Genomic DNA, 21,793 nt, shown 5'->3' with positions numbered 1-21,793 from the left:
CCTCACCAAACAGCAGTTTCACCCAGCTATGAGATCTGTATTTTCATTCAGATATTATTACACAGATGACTCAACCACAATCTATATGCAACCGATCTGAACAGCTTCCCTATCAAATTGTCTCCCCTACTGCCCAACAGGCTATCTTTCCTGAAACATGGGCCTCACTGGGTTGCCCTACGACCCATCCAGTTACTGAAGACTGGGATTTGGGCATCTGCCTGGGCTTCTCCTTCTGACTCGCTCAGTATTTTCTTTCTGATTCTGACTTAGTACTTCTAAATCTGGCCATGTCTTTCTAACTCTGCTATTAAGTTGAACCATATGAGGCAATCATTTTGTAGGTCAAATCCAGTTTGATTCTAGTCCAATGGCTCTGGTTCAAATCTTCATTATTCTTCATCTCTACCACTTCAACAACCTACACAATGGACCCTTCTCCTTCCTGTCTTTCACTTCTCACCTCAAGCCTATGGATAGAATGTAAGATGGGTGATGAGACCAACAAGAAAACATTCATGTGGAATCTTTCTGTGGCCCATGTGGTCACTCCAAGTTAATGGATTCAGAGCCCAGCAGTCTCAGGGCGGACCCAGAGCTCCAAAAGCTATAATGAGAGAACAAGGAACTGGTAGAGAGGGTGGTGATGGTTGTGAAGAGGCAGCTTCCTTGGGTGGTAAGATCAATCATTAAAACCACACACATGACTGCTTGGGCATTATGTAAAATGACTTCGGGATGGCAGTCACATTAAACATAGAGCAGCTGGCACTAGCATGGCAACTGATTTGGAAGAGGGGTTTATTAAGGTAACAGGGTCTTTCAGAGACACAGAAACAAAAATGTGCAGGGAATGAGGAAATGTCTGCAGAAATAATAGGCTACCTGAAGGATAAATGCCACAGCCTGCAGAGGAGAAAGTCAACAGAAGACTTTCTATAAAGAATTATGTATCTAATTATGTTTTCAATAGCTGAAAGGAAAACAAAAGCAAAGGCCATAGGAAAAAAATAAAATAGAACACAGAAAATACATTTAAAAACACAAAAGCATTCAAACTGTGTAATAAGAATGACAAAAGAAAAATTATTTCTGTTGTGACAATAAATATAAATGGGTTAAAATAGAGAAAAGGTCTCAGACTGTCTAAATAAATAAAATTTTATTGTACACTATTAAAGGCCTAACACAAAATGACTCAGGTAACTTAAAAATAAGTTGAACAAAGGCATAATGGGAAAATGCAAATAAACAGAAAATAGTTGTAAAAATATGTAAAAATGTCAAAGTAGAATTTAAACTGGAAAAAAATAAAAACCATTAAGTGGGTTATGAGGTCTTTATTTTTAATGCATGAGTTAAACTTTAAAAGAGAAAATGATGGGGGGGTGGGGAATAAAACACAATTTGAAAATTTTAACTCATGTCCCAGACTCTGACCAAATAGAAAAAAGTAAAGATTTAAGTATGTACATAATATGAATAATAATGTATTTACTAAATAAAGGTTATTTAACACAAAGATCAGATGACAGGTTAAAGACTAACTTCGATAAATCTCTCAAAGACAAAAACTGTATAGGTCTAGATCTAGTATTTTCTAAGTTCTCTAAGGCTAGAAATGAATGACAAAAGCTTAAAAATAAATTTCTTAAAACTGAAATATTATATGTCTGTATATATAATACCTCCCATAATCACTAAAATTTCAAAGTATGTTTTGTATGTTAACAAAAGTCTGAAACAAAATTAGAAGCCAATGGCTAGTTGAGAACAGTATTTGTAACATCTAGGTCAGCTAAACGATAACCTGTTTTGTGTCAAGAATTCTTACTAATCAACAAAATAAACTCTCCAAAAGAAGAGTTGGCATATGACTTCACTAGATAATTCACAAAAGATAAAGAATGGTAATAGTCTATGAATAAATTTTTAAATGATACCAGGAAGATTATGGAGGATGAATATTTTATTCTTTGAAATTTTCTAGATTATCCAATTTTTTTGCAAAAAAAATGAGCTATATTTACAACAAAAATTAAATGCTTTAAGGTACATTACATTTTTGTAGCCCTCTTCATGCTGTAGTATAACTATGCTATATACCACTGCAGAGTTAACTCCACTATAGTACCTATCACCCTATCATACAGCATTATAACTGCTTGTTCCCAAATAATCTTATTCCCTAAACTCTAAAACCACTGGGAACAAAATCAAGGTCATCATTCATTCATTCAACATTTACAGACCCTCCACTGTACCAAATACTGGGACATATTCTAGGGTTATGAAAGTCAATGAGATGACTAAGGTCCTAACTCCAATGAACTTCACATTCTAGTGAATAGAAATGGAAACTAAATAAATATATAAAATTAAACTCTTTTATGATTGGTATTATGAAGGAAATAAATAGAATATTGCAATTAAGAGGAGGAGGGTCTACTTTACTTAGAGTGGTCAAGAGAGAACCCTAAAGAGATGATGATACTTGAGATGAGACTAGAAGGATGAAATTGGCCTATCAAGAAAAAATCTGGTGGCAAGGGCAAAGGCCACGAGGCAGGAAAGCACTGGGGATAATCTGGGAGCACAAGAATGAAACTGATGTGGCTCAGATACAGTATGTAAGCTAGAAAGGCACAAGGCAAGGCTGGAGCATTAGCAGTGGGGTCAGATGAGTCTTACAAGACATAGCAGGGGGCCTGAATTTTCCTCTAAGTCACTGAAAGGTTTAAAGCTGGGACGTGACATAATCTAATTTACATTCTACAAAAATCATCCTGGCTGTGCTGTGGAGATGGGTTAAAATAGATAAGGATCAATCAAAAGATAAGGGTGGCTGTGATGATGATGGTGGCTATGGAAAACAAAGATGTTGTCGGCTGGTGAGGTATTTTGAAGGCAGGTATGAGATAACTGCTGTTGGAACAAGAGGAGAAAAGTGAAGGAAAGTGAACTCAGTGAGGACTCTTCAATTTGGGGACTGAGCTCTTAGGTCAATTCTTCAATTTGGGGAGCTCTTAGGTCATTTATTGACACGGAGAAGATGACATGATGAACATGTGTGCATGGAAACATAGGCAGGGCTACTTCAGGATTTCTTTTCGATCTTATCAAGCTTGAGATGCCAAGTAAACATCTTAATGGACGTGTTGAGTAGGATAGTGGCATTCTGTTTTTGGAGCTCATGGGTTATTTAGGACCAGAATTACAAATATGGTAGCTTTGGCATCTAAATGGCATTTAAAGCTAAACTAGGTGAAATCACCATAGAAGGCAGAGTAGGTAATTCAGAGAAGAGAGCTTGGGCTCAAGGTCAAGTGCTAAAAGCCCAATAGAGGATTTTTGGGGGGATGTTAGAGATTGAGCATAATTTTAGGTAGAGGGAAATGAATCAAGGTAATAGGATCCAACACAAGGGGATGGGGTGAGGGATCAATGAAACAAGCTTCCAGAAGGAGTCGTCAATTGGGGTCAGGACTCCAGTGAGGGATTAGTATTGAGCAGTCTCATCAACTGAGACTGAATTATAATAAAAATAACAAAAGCAAAAATATAACCACAATTTATAATAAAGGTTGGCAATACTGACCATTTATTATATGATCTTGACCCAGTCTCTCAAAAGCCCTAAAAGGTGGGGCCAGCTGCATTACCAAAGCTCAGAGAGGGAGCCAGAGGCAGACTGGGAACCAAAGCCCTGGGCTTCTGGCTCACAGCACACAGCCACATCCCCTACTAGGCTTCAATGGAAAGCAGTTCAACTGTCATTTAACCAAAACACCTGGTTAAGTAGAATTCTAACTTTTTTCCCAGTTCGTCAAAGTACAACTTAAACTCTTCTAACACTTGGGACTGTTTTTCCCATTATGACCCAGTGTCTAACCCATGTCATACCATTTTCATTCATGCAGCCATGAATGAATGCAAGGCTGGTCAGAACGGGTGATAGTGAAACACACCTTTGTTCACTGTTCTCTCTTCCTTCCTCTGCAGAAATAAGAATTCTAGAATGAGATAGGAAATCTTTGGGACACCTGGGTTGCTCAGCGATTGAGCGTCTGCCTTTGGCTCAGGTCATGATCCTGGAGTCCCGGGATGGAGTCTCACATCGGGCTCCCTGCATGGAGCCTGCTTCTCCCTCTGCCTGTGTCTCTGTCTCTGTCTCTCTCTCTCTCTCTCTGTGTGTGTGCCTCTCATGAATAAATAAATAAAATCTTTTTAAAAAGAGAGAGAGATAGAAAATCTTTCTTTTATCAGAATTCCTCTTGAGAATTTATTTTGTGAAGCATCAGGATAGGTGAGACTTGGGTTTCTCAAACAGGGGGAAAAATACCCCATAAGAAACAAAGGAAAGAATGCTCTGGTTTTCCATTAAATGAGTTAATAATCGTAAAGGTTTGTAATATATAGGGTAAGATGTTAACAAATATTGCTGTTATCCTTGTTTTTACTCTGGGGAGAGTGATGGGCAGTAAGAGGAGAAATGCCAGGGAATGGTGGTAGGTCTGGGGAGGGAAAGAAGCTATTGGACTGTCCTACATAACTACCTCCTGTAGTCCACATCTCAAGTTTCCACTGAAGTTCCTACACTCAACCGACTCTCTGATGTGAGTCCTGACTGTCAGAATCTGGCACAGGCTGGAGTCAGGTCCATGTGGAGTTACATGGAAACAAAGAGGCACATATGGTGGCAGGAACAAAGGGAGGTGGGAAAGGTGGTGGAGAGGAAGTACAGAATCATAAAGAAAGAGACCATGGCAGCCCACAGAATCCTTGATGAAGTCTCCAGACTCATGAGATATTAGAAGGAGGGTCCACAGAATTTTTATACCACAGGGCAGGCTCTGGAGACACTGAAAATAAAGGACTTCCCAAGGCAGAACTGAGTCCCCCACCGTCACTGCTCCCGTCACTCTGAGCAAAATGTTCACAAAATGTGCAGGAGCCAAGAGGCTCCCGTCTTTGCCATGCCACTCCAGAATTATACTTTTTTTCTAATAAAAATCATGCAAGCTGCCAGGAGATAGACCCCCTCAATGCCTGGAGAATGAGGAGTCAACAACACAGATGTAAGATTGGATATTATCGAAACAGAGCCAGAGAGAAAGGAGAAAGTCCATGCTGGACACTCTAAGGCCTACCTGGACCCACGTGCTGAGGCAGGTCCCCTCCACACTGAACTCTCAATGAGGCTGGCACTAAGGTGAGTAAAGAATTGTAGAGGCTACTTTAGTGCTTACAGGGGGTAGGGAGGCAGGGCAGAGAGTGAGCAGAAGTAGGCCATGCCAACACCCAGGGATGCTTCATGTCAGAGGGCAGGGACCCTGAGAGGCAGGGATGGGGTGGAAGGCCTAGGCTAGGAAACCTGCCTTCTCTGCAGGACATTCTTCAACCCCAAGGCCACCACGTGGACCTACAGTCAACTACATACGTCCCAGTCTCTAGAACCTTAGAGACCCCCTAGTACTTGCGTGGAAAAGCACAAACCTCTCCCTATGCATGAGCTGTTGGACAAAGCCAGGAACTAATTTTCCAGGAGAGGCTCAGAGATGAGTCCCTCTCAATCTCTCCAAAAAAACCAGGTAGGATGCATGCTGGGAGAAGGGATGGATAGGTCAGGACTTGTTTAAGGAAGCTGGCACTTTATCCTCCCCTTTTGTAGTCCTTGAGCAGGGAATCTCTACAGCAGAAGTTTTAAGGGGCTGCAAACATTTTCTCCAAAGAGAGAAAAAATGTTGGCTCACCAGCACCCCTCTTAGGAAGACAACCACATATTTTGATGAAGAGGGATTGCTTAGGGTGAAATCAAGAGTCTCTCTCCCACCTCAGCCCCCGGAGGCCTGAATAAGACAAGGAGGAGGGTTTACTGCTCAGTGGAGAGGGATGAAAGGAAATGTGGGGGGGGGGGGGGGTTAAGGGTAGGAGATGGGCTCCCTCTGTGAGATGCACCCCCAGAACTGCAGAACTGCATGTGAAGTCACTAAACTTACAGAGTGCCATATGCCAGTGCCCGATCCCTGAGAAAGGGCCTAGACTTCAAGTTCAGCTGAATCCAAGCCTGGAAGGCCCTAGATTTCATGTGTCTACATAGCAATTATAAGCGCTAAATAAAAGGCAACTTCACCCAGGCAGGTGCTGGAAAACAGAGTGAGCAGGTGGCTGTAAAACTGATAAAAACTTCTCTCTTTTTTTTTTTTTTAAACCTTGGGACAGAACAGTTCAGAATCATTAAAAACATAAAATAGAGTTAATATCACCTGCAAGGGGGCAGAGATCTAAAGTACAGTTTAGGCAGTTTTAATAAGCCCCTGCTCCCCGGAGAAGAGGCAGGTGTGGAGGTACTGGGCCAAGGGATGTTCATCCCTGGCCCTGCTGAGACCCTGGCGCCACAGAGCCCCAGTAATAGGAAAGATGAAATTTCCCTGTTTATTACAGAGCTAAAAGTCAATTTTGGAACTATGAAATATGACTTTAATAAATGAATACATAAGCCATCACGATCTGAGTTCCCAGCACTGCTAAAAACTAAAACTGTATTTAGTCTGCAGAATCATACATATAGGACCAGAGCTCGGGGTCTGATGAATTTTAAAATCTACTCTGTGTCTTTGAATCTCCTGACAGTCCCCTCATCTCTCCCCTGGATGTATGTGTGGGCAGTGACTCTGGGAGCATGTAGGTCCCATGATTAGGCACTTGTGTGTGTCCGGCCATGAGACTATCCATTAGTGGCTGTGTGTGTGCATCTATGAGTGAGAGAGAGAGAGAGATTTATCTGTTCTAAACTGCTGCTTCCAGTACATTAGTGGTTTTCTCACCACAAAGCTCAGAGCAGAGGATATAATGTGTCGTAATGATGCTGTAGTGGCCAACAAGTTGGAAATCAGAAAATTCTCCCAGATGAGGTTGCTTATCACAGGGATGATAACTAACAGAGGACAGCTCAACTGCGGTGGGGATCTCTGCACAGAAAGCACCCTGCCTCCTTCCTCTTTTCCTGTTCCTCCTCCCTTCCTTCCGAACAAGTGCTGAATCCCTCCACAAGCCTGACATGTTAATATATACACTATCTCATTCAATCCACTAAAGAACCCTTCATTGTACCTATTTCCTTCTTCATTTTACAAATGAGAGAACTGATTTAAAATGATGACAGGATACATCAAACATTACACAGCTAGTGAGAGGAAGATTCTCATAATGCGCTTTTAACCCCTAAAGCAGGAAACTTGAGCTTGGAGTCAGAGGACCTAGGGAGAATTATGGGAACCTCAGTTTACCAATAATATGCCCTGCTCTAGAACAGAAGACATGTTGCTCTCCAACACAAGGAGATACTACATAGATAAATGAAAGGCAATACACTTACCACAGAGCTGGGACAAAAGAAATGCCCAAGAAATGTCCTCTTTCCCCTCCATATCCTACCAAAGAGCAGGGCCAGCAGTGCTACTGTTCCTCTCCTGGATTACTTTTCCTGCTCCTAAGACTTGCACCTATAGCCCTATCCTATAATCCATCCATGTCGGGCCCTTGATAGGGGTTTCTAATTGGAGCTCTGACGCCTCACTGGGGAAACCCATGGTCTTACAGACACAGTTACTTTATACTTAGTTATATGGTGGGGAGGGCAGTCTTGAGATTAGGCATCCAGGTTCTGGTCACAGCTTTTCCAATGATTTGCTGAGTGCTCTTGCATTTCAGTATCCATCTCTAGACCTCAGTTTTACTACCTACATCAAGGTTCAGCAAACTATGGCCTGGAGGTCAAATCTGGCCCACAACTTGTTTTTATACATAAAGTTTTATTGGAACACAGTTGCATTTACATATTATCTATGGCTGCCTGCATGCTCCATCTGAAAGGACTGTATCACAGACATTGAACTGAAGGATGTCTCAGAAGCTCCCAGCCACTAGCCTTGCCAGCCTCAGGTCCATTTTCTGCCTCAGACCCTAAAAAAATTTCTCTAAAATGCAGATCTGACTATGTCACTTTCTTACTTAAAACCTTTCAACAGTAGGCTTGGAGAAAACCACAAAAAAGGCAGAAAGGATTTATAGGGGTGATGAAAATGTTCTAAAACTGCTTTATGGTGATGACTGCACAACTTAGATTTACTCAAAATTACCGATAACATAATTAAATGGGTAAATGCTAGGATATATAAATTGTACCTAAATATACAAAGTTGTTTTAACAAAAAGAAAAGCTTTCTAGGGTCCCAGGCCAAGTGGGCACAGAGCTGTGCTCCTCCAGGCATGCTCCACAGACTGCCAGAAGCCTGTGCCCTGGGTGTTCTCAGCACACAGTGGCATAAGTAGGTGGAGTGGGAGAAGTGTTTGCAGCAATGTGGCACTGCTGTGACATTTTTACTACAGTCATGAAAGTACTGGTCCACAATGAGTTGAAAGAGAAAAACTGTTCTTTCGCAACAGTTGGAGTAGCAGTGCTGTAGACGAGGGATTCCCCTGAATCTCCTTGGCCTGGCATTCGAAGCCAGCCATGACCAATTTGCCTCTGCAAGCTTAACTCCCTGCATATCCCCTTTGTGACCTACCCTTAAACAAGTAAGAGTTTCCAAACTCTGCAAAACTCACTCCCTTCCTCCTGCAGTCAACGGCATGTACCATCCCTGACAAAATCAAATGCCTTTTTCCTTCCTTTTTCAGTAATTATTTATTCATCCTTCAAGACTTCACCTGGCTGCCACCTCTGCCTGGAAGCCTTCCCAATGGCTTTCCCCCAAACACCCTTTTCCCCAGGGGTGATCTTTTGACTAGTTATCCCAGCTCTCAGAACCTCAAATTTTTTGTCTGTAAAATAAGGATAATAATAGTATGTCCCTCAACAAATCGTTGTAAGCAATCACTTTATAAAAGGCTTCAATGTCTCTGTTCCTCCCGGCATCCTGGAGAGCCCACTATGTCCCACTCTACAGTAACTGCTTAATGATCATTGGTCCCCACGTCCTAAGCCGGACCTCCAGGGAGGCAGGTGCCCTGCTAGATCACCTCTGTACCAGCAGGGCCACACTAGGAGAAGCTCAGGAAACATGAGGTGCACAATAAATGAGTAAGTGAAGTCCTTTCTTAACCTAACAAGTCTAGGGAAGCAAGAGGTACAAAGATTTAGGATTACTTTTCAAAAAACAATGAAACCATAGCATGCCATACCTGGTAGAAATGTGGCCAGAAGGTGCTGATGGCAAGCTCTGCCTTCACCCAGCCCTCGGTGACGACCCCAGACACGTTCCAGACAGGGTTCCCCTGGGGCCCGCCGTTCACCTTTACATAGACATTCAAGGCTCCTGGGCTGGACCTGTCACGGCTGGAGAAGTAGTAATGGAAATCGATACAGTGGGTGTCATTCTCCTTCAGGGTTGGCAGGAGAAGGTGGGCTTTCTGGCCAGAGGCCCTCCCAGAGCTGTTCACCATCATGAAGGATCCTGGAGACCCACAGAGGGGATGGGAAGTAGAGACAAAGAAAGAGAAAGAAAATCCTCCTGATCATCAGTCATACCCAAACCATGGTGGTCAGAAACCAAGTCACTCTAGGAGGGCCTGACTGATCCTCAGGACTGATCCTGAGGAAGGAAACCCCTCTCTCTTCTTCTATAATTGGGACTTTTATAACTGCTCAGCAAGGCAGTTTAATAATTAAGAGATGGGGGCATCTGGGTAGCTCAGTCAGTTAAGCAAGCGACTCTTGATTGAGACCCAGGTCATGATCTCAGGGTTCTGGGATCGAGCCCCGCATCAGGCTCCAAGCTCAGCACACAGTCTCTTGAGAATTATCTTTCTCTCCCCCTCCCACTCTCCCCACATGTGCTTTCTCTCTCCCTTTAAAATAAATAAAACCTTTTTTAAAAATTAATAATAAAAATTAAGAGACCATAACATGTATGAGTGAGTATTTCTATAAAGTAGACAGTCTATAAACATTTACAGAAAAAACATTGTATCTAGCAGGTCCTAAAGGAAACATGGAACAAAACCCCAGGAATACAGTCAAATGCAACTTCCAAGAGTAAAATGTGACATACAAACCTTGGGCAAGCTCAGGCTATCTCAATGGAAGCAGCAGCTCTACAATATAGGAAGTGTCATTCGAACACGATCACAAGGACTCCAGCATTCAGTACAAGGAATAATTGCAAACTATCCCTTAACACTGTATTCAGCACAGGGAATGATTCTATATATCATAGGAGGGCATATAAAAAGTAGTATAAACTCTGAAGAAATGTGAGAACCAACCAGAAGATATTCAGCCTGGAATGGAGGGTAATACTTGCTAGGTGTCTTTTTAATATACTATTCAATTTCATCTTCAGAATGACCCTGGTAAGTAGAGTATTTTCATTTTATTTAAAGACTGAGTAACTTGCCCTGGGCCACACAGTCAGGAAGGGATGGAGGAAACCTAGATTCTCTCCAACTCGGCATTTACACTATTATTCTGCAGAAAATGTGACTACTGTTTTTCAAGCACTAAGCAGGCTGCCAGCCCATAGAGAGGAAGTGAGCATCTTTGGAGTTGCTTTGACAGATTTAATGGTTGTTTCTAGTTCTTCTAGTTCTCCCTGGATCCATGTCCTGGGCCTCCCCGAAGAAGCAGAGGGTGTGTCCCCATCCCTTGACTTTGGGCTGCACTTGCTTTGGTCAACAAGATGTCAACGGAATGAATCAAGCAGAGGCTTGAAATGTGCTTGCCTAGGAGGGCTTGCCTTCTTGTGCTACCACCACCTTTCATGAGAAGAATGTGCCCCAGGTAGCCGCCGCCCCTTTCGGCTTAGGATGGAGAACAGACATGTGTGGTGGAGAATGGAGCTCAGCCAGGGCTGAAGAACCAAGCCATCCCCACTGGGCAGCTAGGAGCACAGCCGTGTGGTCAATAAGCCCAACTCAGATCTGCCAGTCCACAATCGATGCTCAGACCCAGGAGTATGAGAACAAATGCTCACTGCTGTTTGCCCCCGAGTTCCCTCTCCATTTGCTGGGCGGCACGACTGTGGCAACTGCTAATTGATAAAGGTGTCTGAGCGGCAGACCTATGAAAAAAACCACAGGAGGCTTATTTCCATTCAAAGGGCCTTCTAACAATGGCCCCGAGACAGAGGGAGTTCCCTGCCACTACAGGTGGCTAAACAGAGGCTGGACAATGGGAAAGAAATCTAAGGAAATCCCGCCACCAACTGTGAGGGTTGAACTTGTGACTTAAAGCCCTATGATGCTATGAAATAAACTGCATCATAAAACACAGTGGATAAACTCAGGGGATCTGCGATGAACATTCCCACCTCGAAAAGCACTACTGCATTGAAATCTTACTTTAACCACTAAAATCTTACATTCAGGATGAAACCTTAAGACTGCTTATCCTCAATCAAGATGAGCCACTTCGAGAAGCAGCCTCATTTATTCACCCTAACACCCAGGAGACTAAAGCTAGTAAATGCCGGGCAATCTGTTGCGTGTTGGGATTCTAGAGGGTACCAAGCACTCGTAGCCAATCCTCCCTGGGTTCTGAATGAATTTAAAAATTGACATGGAGGGCAGGGGGCACCTGGGTGGCTGAGTTGGTTAAGCATCTGGCTCTTGATCTCTGGGTTCTGAGATCAAGCCTAGTGTCGGGATCTATGCTCAGTGTGGAGTCTGCTTCAGAGTCTCTCTCTCAAACAAATAAATCTTAGGAAAAAAGACACGAGAGAGAGAGAAGGGGGGAGAGGAGGAGAGGGGAGGGGAGGGGAGTTCAAAACTCTCTATTTTATTATTCACAGAACTGGATTAGGAAAGTAACTTGGACTTGAAGCCAAATGAGGCTTCCTGCCTTTTCTTCTCCATACTAGCACACACAGCAGCTGGCTGATTATGGACTTTGTCCTGCCGACTCTACCCAGATCCCTAGGGTCAGAGAGATCCTCGAGGGATGGCCATACAGGACCCCTGGGTAGGCTCACCCTCAAAATGAGCAATAAGAAGCAAGCACTAGGCTCCCAGTCATTCACCATCCCACCAATCAGAAAACCGTCTGCCTCCTAGGACAAGGGCCACTGAAAGCAGTGCAAAGGCACATCTCCCCTCACACCTCCATGTTTCCAAGAGTTTCCTTGTTTACTGCCTGGCAGTAACACAGGGTAAGTAGAGAGATGTCCCTTGTCAGATGTAATCTCTGTAATTATCACAACCTGCCCAGTGAGGCAGCAAGGAAGGAATCCCTGCGTGAGAGAGCACAGAAAGAAGACTGAACTTGTATGTGTTTGTATGTGTTCATCTGCATCCCATAGGGTTCCAGAAGGTTTCCTGGGGACAGATGAGTGAGATCCCACAAGCCCCATGAAGCTTGGGTGACTGCCCCTTCCACAGAGGTATGGCACAGCTATGTGTAGAGAAGGCAGCCTGAAAAGCGAGCAGTGCCGGGCTCTCTTCACTCCGAATCCCACCATGCCCCATGGACATTGCAGCTCCTGCCCTCCTGGCAATCCACACAGGCTGCCTAGAATCTGCAGCACCGAGAGTCAGGAGGGTTTCTCTTCCACCAGCTCAGGCTCCTACTTCTTTTCATCCCAGTTCCAATGGTGAAGCAAGCTCACGGAGGAGGCAAAACTACAAAACCTTTATCCACTCCCAAGAGTCTAGGGCTACCCTTTATCTTGCTGCCCTGATGACTGTTGGTAGAGGATGCTTCAACTCCCCGAAGACAGAGCTGGTGAAAGTGTTTGGCCCTCCATCTACCCTCCATTTGGAGAAACTGCTGGTTGATGAACAGACCTGTCCTCTTGGTTCTGGGCACACAGCTGGATCACATTCCCCAGCCTCCTTTTAGAGGTTGGTGGGTCATGCAACTGGATTCTAGTCAATGGGGCCTGAGTATGAAACTTTCAGGCTTGGTTTATAAAAGCTACCTCCCTCCCCTGACCTCAACCCCCATTGCTCTTGCTCCACTATCTTGTTTCTCAAAGGATGGTCTCTGAACAGAGAATCAGCACCACCTGGGAGTTTGTAAGAAATGCAGCATCTCAGGCCCCACCGCAGGTCTACTAAATCCAAATTTGCAATTTATCAAGATCCCCTGGTGATTCATATGCACATTAAGGTTTGAGAATCACACACACACACACATACACACACACACACACACAAAAGGTTTGAGAATCACTGCTCCATTGTCTTTCTCATCTACCAGCTAGCTGAAAGCATAGGCTTCCCAGAGAAAAAAGAACCCAATAAAAGGAGCCTGGTTCACTGAATGACCATGACCATGAGGAAAGGCCACCCACCCATTAGGAACACTCATTTTGGCTTTAAGGAAACAAGGAATACATGGTTATTGGGCTATTAAGCCATTGAAATTGTGAACTTCATTTCCACAGCTAGCATTATTTTTTTGGCACCCCTATAGAGCCCTTACTTCCTCCAAGTCCCATTATTTAAGGGGATACGATGAAAAACGATAGTTACTAGGCAAAGCTGCAAGACACGCCAAATAGGAACATCAGTAAGAGCAGCGTCCTACTGCAAACAGAAACAGAAAGAAAAAGAGAAAGAGAAAGAAAGACAGACAATGCACTCTGAGCATGAATTCTTGAAAACGCAAGAAATATCTCAGATCTTCATTAAGATCACCTGTCTTTGGTGGGCCAGAGCTGGGTGGGGTCAAGGTCACAATACCACTATCACCCTGGCCCCTCATGTCTATCTAGGTGACTTGCTATGCACGCCCCAACCTTTAGACTAGACAGAAAGGTATGTGTTTTGCTGTAAGGCTCAGAGAGATAGACAAGATTAAAAGAAAAAAAAAAAAAAACCCTAGAAGACAAAAAATGATGACTGCCCACCCCACCACTCCCAGCACAGCCTACTCACAAAGGCAGGAAGGGCACAGGCCAGAAAGATACAGCAGGAGGGAGTTCTGCTCAGGAATGTGTTGGTAAAACTGGAGGAATGAGCAGCGCTGCTCTAGGAGTCTACGTGACAGGTGACAGGGTGAAAAGTCAGGATCAGCAGGTGGCACACCCAGCAGGAAGGAAGAGAAGACCCTGGGGAGACACCCACAGCAGCAGCTGTGCTGAGACTCTCCTATGGCTTGTGATAGTGGGCTTTCCGGACGAGTCCAGAAAGGGCTCCTTTGGACATGAAAAACAGCCAGAGCAAATGATCCTATTACTCAAACTAGGGAGAGCCTTCTAAGGGCAGACAGAGGCCTGACAGTCAAGCAGGTAGAAAGGCTCAGGGGACACAAGATTTAGATCCTGGGTTAGTGTTTTATGGCTGCTGTAACTAATTACCATAAACTCAGTGGCTTAATAGAACGCAAATTTATTCTTTTATGGTTCTGGAGAAGCCTAAAATCAAAGTGTTGGTAGGGTTTCTTTCATTCTAGAGGCTTCGAAAGATAATCTGCTTCCTTGTCTCGTCCAGCTTTAGAGGCTACCCACATTCCCTGGCTCCTGGCCCCTTCCCCCATCTACAAAGGGCATCACTCCAACCTCAAGCTCTACTGTCACCTCTCCTGTTTCTGATTCTGACCCTCCTGTCTCCCTCTTATAAGGACTTACACACTGCATCCACCCAGCCAATCAGAATAATCTCCTTGTTGTAATATCCTTAATTTAACCACACCTGCAAACCCCTTTTGCCACATAAGGTAACATATGTACAGATTCCAGGAATGAGAACATGGTCATCTTTGGAGGACCACTATTCTGTTTTCAGACATTACATTGACATGAACACATATGTATTCCCAAGCCAGTGAACCAGAGAGATACAAGGATGACAGACTCATTCAAGGCCAGCTTGGGGTACACCATCTAAGGGTCGGGGACACTGGGGGAATCTGAGAGCTATTATGCGAGTGTGGAAGATTCCTTGAATCATCAGATCCTCGCATCACCAAAGTCTCAGAAGGGGAGCATGAGGTAAAAAGTAAAAAATAGGATCATATCATTTGACTCTCAATCTGTACAAAGAGAGAGAGACAGAGAGACAGAGAAAGGTTGGGGACTATATAACTAGGGAAGGTCTACCCTTCAGCAGTAGAAACTCAGCAGGTCTACTGGCCAGCATGAGCATCATGGTCACACACTGCTCCTCAGACACCACCATGTGGTTACCACCGCCCCCCCAATCCAGGTTAATCTGACTGATGATCTGTAGGAACTGTCCCTGTGGTTTGGCCACCCAATATCCAAACTCCCTCCCTATATTCAGGGAACCAGTTTGAAGCAGAGCCTCCTTTCCTCTCCAGAAACAGAGAAGGCCAGATGCCCCCTTCCAGCCTGCTCTGCGGGCTAAGACTCAGGCATACATTCTGGGTTCCACCAAGCAGGTGTACCTGACTCCAATTTCTGAACCAGAAACAAGTGACTAAATGAGCCCTGGCTCAGTGGACCAGACTGAGAGAGCTCACTATGTTACAGGGAGGGTGGCAGCAGTGGACGATGGTGCCTCTGAGCGGCACAGGCAGCAAAATCACAGCAGACCAAACAGGATCCCATCTCATATACCCCAAAGGACAGCTCTGGAGTAGAGCACAGACATAATTACATGGCATGGAAAAGGGTGATGAACTCGGCCAGGCAGGTCAGGGCATCTTCCAGGCTACACAGATGTGTGAAGCATGTGAGGTTGTGAAACTTACAGAGGGAGTGAGCACATCGTGAACCCTGACAGTGGAGTCTGGCTAGCTTTACACCTCACATGCACCTGCATGAGCTCGGGCTCCTAACAGTCCTCCCCATGGCTTGCTGAAAGCCCTCAAGGGACATGCTCCCTGCCAGCTGAATGGACAATGCCAGTGCCCCTGTCCTCACTCCACTTCCAAGCACAGACCTCTTGAGTGGCCCTCGCTGTCACCTGTGGTTTCTCAGAGATGAGCAGATCCTTGCCAGTCTCTCTGCTGAGGCACACACTTGGGGGACTCAATACAACTGCTTTGGCCCTGAAGTCAATAAGGTTCAAGAGAGAACTCTTTCTGCAAACATACATGGCTTTTTTCCCTCCTTCCTCCATCAAGGTGCAGGCTCACCCAGCACCACTGCCCCCCTATATTGCACTTGGCATCATCCTCTGGGACAGATTTTCTCCTCCACTGTGGCCTTGAAGCCACTCCTTGCAAGAGGCCCCCTGCAGTCTGTAGGACATACCTGAGTAGGCTCATATCCTAATGGTATGGGGCTCAGTTCTCTCCCTTCTAGCACCCCATCCCGGGAATATCCTCAGGGATATGTTAGTGTAGATCACTGGATGTGAAGAGATCCTAGAAGGTATGTGGCTTAAATTCTCCCCATTAAGGTCATGTGAGCCTCTCCTCTTTCCCTGTCGGGATTCCTTTCATGGATGTGTGCCCGGTGGTAATTTGGGACAGCATTTCAAACAGAGGGAACAGCATGTGCAAAGGCCCACACACTGGCAGCCAGAACATGCAGCAACACAAGCACAGTGTCTTGCAGGAGAGTGGGATCCACAGCTCCCTCCATATCCATCTTACGGAGGTCTGGCCACATCCTCCGCAAAAGGAAGGAAGCCGTATCTGAGTGGAGCCCAGCGCTGCTGTTTCAGAGATTGTTAAGGCTTGAGAGCCCTCATCCACAAGCAGCTTGGTGGGGCCCTCTTTGATCAACAGGTTGGCTTAATTAATACCATCCCGGGGCTGTCAGTTTCCCAGAGATCAAAAATAAGCCAGTCATTATGCCAAGATCAGTCAGAAACAAGAAAGAGGAAGACCGTAAATATGTTCTTTTCCCTTCTCCTTTCCACCCCCCCCAAAAAATCCACTGACGTGATAAGGAACATAAAACAGCATCAGTATCCTCATAGTTATTATACATAGTGCCGAAAACTGTGGAATTAAAACAGGAAGTACTCTCTGGCTGGCCATAAATTTTGCATTTTTCCCCTCCGTGCATAATAATGCCTTGATACGCGCCCCGTTATTGATGTGTCTGCAACACAGATCCCCTTTTTGGAGGCAAACCGCTTCTCCATAGCAGATGGCGGCTATTGTGTTTACACATGAGCACCTCAGGATTGCATTTCCTCACGTCGGCAGTAAAAAGAAAGCCCTAATTGAGTTTTTAATGGCTTTGCACATTGTTCATTAAGATTACATGAGTGTGCTCAGGCGACTGGCAGCTGAGGGCCTGGAGCTCCAAGCGCTCAGAGTTGTCCCTGCAGACAGGTGGCCCCGCCAGCTTCCAGTGTCAGCACCTATGTGAACGGAGTGGATGGCAGCAGGGACCCACATGCTGCCCGGAGCCAAGGCAGCTGTGATGGCACAGAGCAAGGGCTGGATCTGCAGTCAGGAGAGCTGGCTTTCAGTACCACTCCTGTTGTTTTCTTAGTCGTGTCACTTTGAGCAAGTCAATAAAACTCACTGGGCCTCAATGTTCTCATCTAGAAAATGGGGTAATGAAAGCTACACGTTGAACTTTTCTGTTGTCACTAAATCTTAAGTGAAAAACTGCACATGACATTAAATGGTGATGTTAATAATGAACGGCCAGTAGCAGATGTCACTGTGCCTGATGCAATTTACACTGAATGTTACTACTAAACTTGAGAACTCAGTGTATGCCAGGCACTGATCTAAGCATCTTTTAGCACCCCCGGGAGGTGGTGCCATGCTATCACTGTTTTAAAGCCAGGAACACTGAGGAAGAGAAAGACTTCCACCTACACAGCACTCATCCACTCCATGGTGGGCAGAGTAACAGCCTCTCAAAGATGTCCACACTCTGGTCTCCAGAACCTGTGAAAACAGTACCTTAACATGGCAAAGGGGAATTAAAGTGGCAGGTGAAAGTAAGGTTGCCAAGCAGATGACCCTATGATGGAGGTGGCTTATTCTGAACAAGAGAGACAGAAGAGGCAGAATCAGAGAGGGATTTGAAGATGCTATACTGCTGGCATGAAGATGAAGGGAGGAGCCATGAGCCAAGCAATGCAGGAGGAATTTTTCAGAAAAGGCAAGAATACAGACCACCCCCTAGGGCCTTCCAGGAAGGAGTAGAGACCCGTGGACACCTTGATTTTTGTCCAGTGCAACCCATTTAGAATTTTGGACTGCCTGAACGATACAATAATAATAATAAAAAAATCTGTGTTAGCCACTGAAGTTGCCATGATTTGTTATAGCAACAACAGGAAACTAATACATGCTACAGATTTCCCAGCTTCTGGGTTTTGCTCAAATGAGGCTATTCCTGAAATCCACTCAGCCCGGCTCAGCCATGACCCTTCACCAAACTATTTAAATGCCACTTACGCTTGGTGGCTTTCACTAATGCCCAGAGGATGCTTATTCCCACACTGCTGACTCTATACATAGCTCTATTACATCTATTCTGGACAAGGCTACTTTTAGAAGACCAGAATGCTGATGTTTGGCTATCTGGTCACAATCTAAAGAGCAGGAGACACCAACCCATCCAAAGACACAATGCACTCTAAAGAAAATGCAGGTGGAAGGGAAGCACATTTCTATCAGCGCTATCAAGAATACTGTCATTAAGCCATTTGTAAACACGACAGCTTAAAATAGCCAGAAGAACAAACATATTATTCAACATCATCCATATTATCAATGAAAGCAACCCAATTATCATGTGTCAAAAAAAAAAGAAAGAAATTTGCTTCTTTTCTAATACACCAGAAAATAGGGAGGAGGGATTAATTACAGCTTAATAGATACATAATATCTATTTAAAACAAGAAATACCTCCTGAAGTTTCAAATGAATCGAGCATTGTGAACATTTTGTCAAAGTCAATCTGTGTGAACCAGTAATAACTATTTCTGTAATCATTCATTCAGACCAATAAGTTGGGGTTTACACATTTCATATGCAAATTTGTTAAGGCAATTTTCCAAGAAACAGCTATCTGATAACCCATGTAGGTATGGATGGTGTGGTTTTAAAATGGAATTAAACCCAGGCAATTGGATGTGAAGGTGCTGCTGGAAGAGGGTCTACCATGGACGTGTCTCCCCAGAGACTGGGCACATGGGCTGCCTGCATTCCTTCCCCATTCCTGAGAAAAGGATGAAAATGGAGAAGGAGAGAGAAAGAGTAGCAAAGGAGGGAGAGGAGGGGGGAAAGAAGAAGAAAGCAGAGGAGGACACAGCAGAGAAGATGAGGGAGGAGGAGTGAGGGAGGGAGACAGGGTGAGAGGGAGAGAGTGAATCAGGGAAATACAAGTGAGGAAAAGAAAACTGAGCAGCGAGAAAGGGGATGATGGGAGAAAGATGGCAACAAAGCAGAATAAAATGGAAGCCGTGTGCCACCCCTTCGTTACCTCTCATCCCTTTCACTCCCCAAACAGAAACAAAAGCCTTATACCCAAGGCTTCTAGACCTTACCATGATCTTGTGATGAGAATAGACCCACATAAAACCCTTTGGGGCACCCCAAGACCTAGGCTATCCGCTTTACCACCTCATAGCTCACCTCCTCCAGCATCTCAGCAGAGCTCAGCATCCCAGCAGGAAAAATAAACATTATCATCAAGAAGACAATGGAACCTGATGTGTGACCCAATGAGAACTCTGCTACATGAATGGTGGGTGAGACTTAAGGCTTGTTCCAACTGGTCTTCGCTGTGGGAAATTATCACAACGCTTTGGGGAAGGTCAAGATAGAACTGAAGGGCAGATAATGCACCTCTCCCTTCAGACTCCCACCCCTCTCCTGCGTTCCTGGTTCCAGTCACACAGTGCCTCTGGGAGCCTGAAAGCCAAGAATTTGCTCTCCATGTCTTCACACCTTCATCAGAGGTGTACAGCTAGTGAAGCCTATGGTTCCAAAGTTTTACAGTCACAGGACTAGTTAGTGGTAGGCAAGGACCCAGGACTGGCTGGGATTTTCTATCTAGGCTCCTTCTACAGTGGGGGGTAAAGAAGGAGAGACCCTTTTCCTTGGGTCTTTTTTCTGGGAAACACAGTGATGTTTTCATGTTCCCACAAGAGTTCCCTTCCCTCAATCACACCAGCTAATTAATAATAATAACAGCAGCAGTAAACACACACTCTCACATGTTACTTAGATGCATTCAATTCTAATACCAGCCCTGTCGGTAGCTGCTGTTATCACCCTTCTCATATAAGTGAAAAAACTGGAGCACAGAGAGATTAGGTAAGTCTCCCAAAGCCACACAGCTAGTAGCAGAGCCAAGATTCAAACTACTCATCATTCAGCTCTCGGGCTCCTGCACACAAGCAGGAGGGTGTCATGTTTGGAGGCAAGGAGGGATAGCATGCTCCCTGGGGTTAGCTGGCTGTGCCCTGGGAGCAGGGCACAGAGGGGCAAAGAGTGGGAGGAAAGAACAAAAAGGAAATCAGTTGTCAGGCTGCTGCCATATTAAGAGTAAAGAGAACAACAGGGCTGCCTGTAACATTGTCAGACCCCAAATTGTTCCTGACATTCATTGGGCTGAGTCCTTTGCTTCTGCAGCTCTAAATCTCTTAAATTGAAATGACATGGAACTAAAATATATATTTTTTTAAAATCTCCAAACTCTTCACACATCCATTGGCATGATAATATTTTGATTAGTTACATTTATGCTCCAATTACACTCACAGAATGTTCAACTGTGTCTTATATATAGCATGTTTGCCATGCTCCATGGAAAATACGGGATTATTACCTCGTATATTTGCAATGGGAAAAGACACAAATGGAAGTGGAGGGGAAAAAAAAAAGCAAAGCGAAGAGATGACTAAGCCTGTTAAAATAGTGCTGTCTTGCCTTCACGTTCCTAAATTGGGTCACTGCTATTATTTCCCCAGCTTTAAAATACCAGGGCTCGGAGAAACATGAAGTATTCAAGCCTACCTTCTCCTCACCGGCCACTTTTACCTGCCCCCAGAATGACGGGGTCCAGTTCTGACGACAACCCCATCACGTCCCCACTGAGTGGCAAGGTCAACAGTGGGGAAGGTTTGCAGTTCTGTGCCTTTTTTTCTGGAGAGAGCGTCCATCTATTTCTCAAGGAGGTCCTTAACCCTGTCCATCATAAATAAATATATAAACAAAGGTTAAGAGCTCCTCCGGGCCCCGCAAAATGCCTGCCCTGGTGGTGCCAGGAGAGACTTCTCGTCGTGGAATTCAGGCTAGATGCCAGCACGTTATTTTGCTCTCTGCTGGCAGACCAGTTGTCTGAGTAAGGGTATTATGCTAATGTCACTATGAGAGATGTGCTAGAGGTTTCCATAACCTAATTCCACAGCACCCTCCCCTCCAATCCTCTGCCACTGGGGCTTACTGTCTCCACCTGTCCTCCCTGCTGCTGCATCTCTAAGTCAGCTCTCAAGAATCTCTCTGCCTCTGTTTCCTCCACGTGGATGCATGCATGAAGGCTAAGCCCTCTGCTGGTTCCCTCCAACGTCTGCTATCCAAGCTCTTTATAAACGGAACGAAACCGGTTCTAACCTCAGATACTACTCATGCACCCGCTAGGTATCCGGCACCCAGAAAAACAGCAGTCAGCACGATGGTTTCTGCCCTGGTACAGACTATACACAAGTAAGAGGCAGTTAGGACAACGTAGGTCTGTGACAAGGGCACGTATTTGGAGAGATATCTAACCCAGACTTGATTTGGGGGAGGTATAAAAAGAGAAAGAAAAAATAACCACTTTCTAGAGCAAATAAATTCTATGTTATTCAGGAGCCAGACAGGTAGAGAAGGAGCAGCAAAAATGTTCCCCACAGATGAAATTGCCCATTTCGAAACCAAGAGGCAAGACAAAGACAGTCTCTAACCTGTGGAGATAGGAAA

At 44.8% G+C, this 21,793-nt stretch overlaps 1 protein-coding gene across 9 annotated transcripts in view; it reads right to left on the bottom strand.

The window, feature by feature from the left end:
- Positions 1-21,793, bottom strand: part of PTPRT (protein tyrosine phosphatase receptor type T) — a 1,030,023-nt gene that overhangs the window by 686,746 nt on the left and 321,484 nt on the right. For all 9 annotated transcript variants that reach the window (XM_041733397.1, XM_041733399.1, XM_041733398.1 and 6 more), the window contains one exon: positions 9,187-9,458. In XM_041733397.1, coding sequence (XP_041589331.1) covers positions 9,187-9,458 — 272 coding nt within the window. The remainder of the gene's footprint in view (positions 1-9,186; positions 9,459-21,793) is intronic.

This window comes from Vulpes lagopus, chromosome 18, assembly GCF_018345385.1.
Source record: "Vulpes lagopus strain Blue_001 chromosome 18, ASM1834538v1, whole genome shotgun sequence".
Lineage (NCBI taxonomy): Eukaryota > Metazoa > Chordata > Mammalia > Carnivora > Canidae > Vulpes > Vulpes lagopus.
Note: the sequence above shows the minus strand (reverse complement) of the source record. Positions and strands in the feature narration are given on the sequence as shown.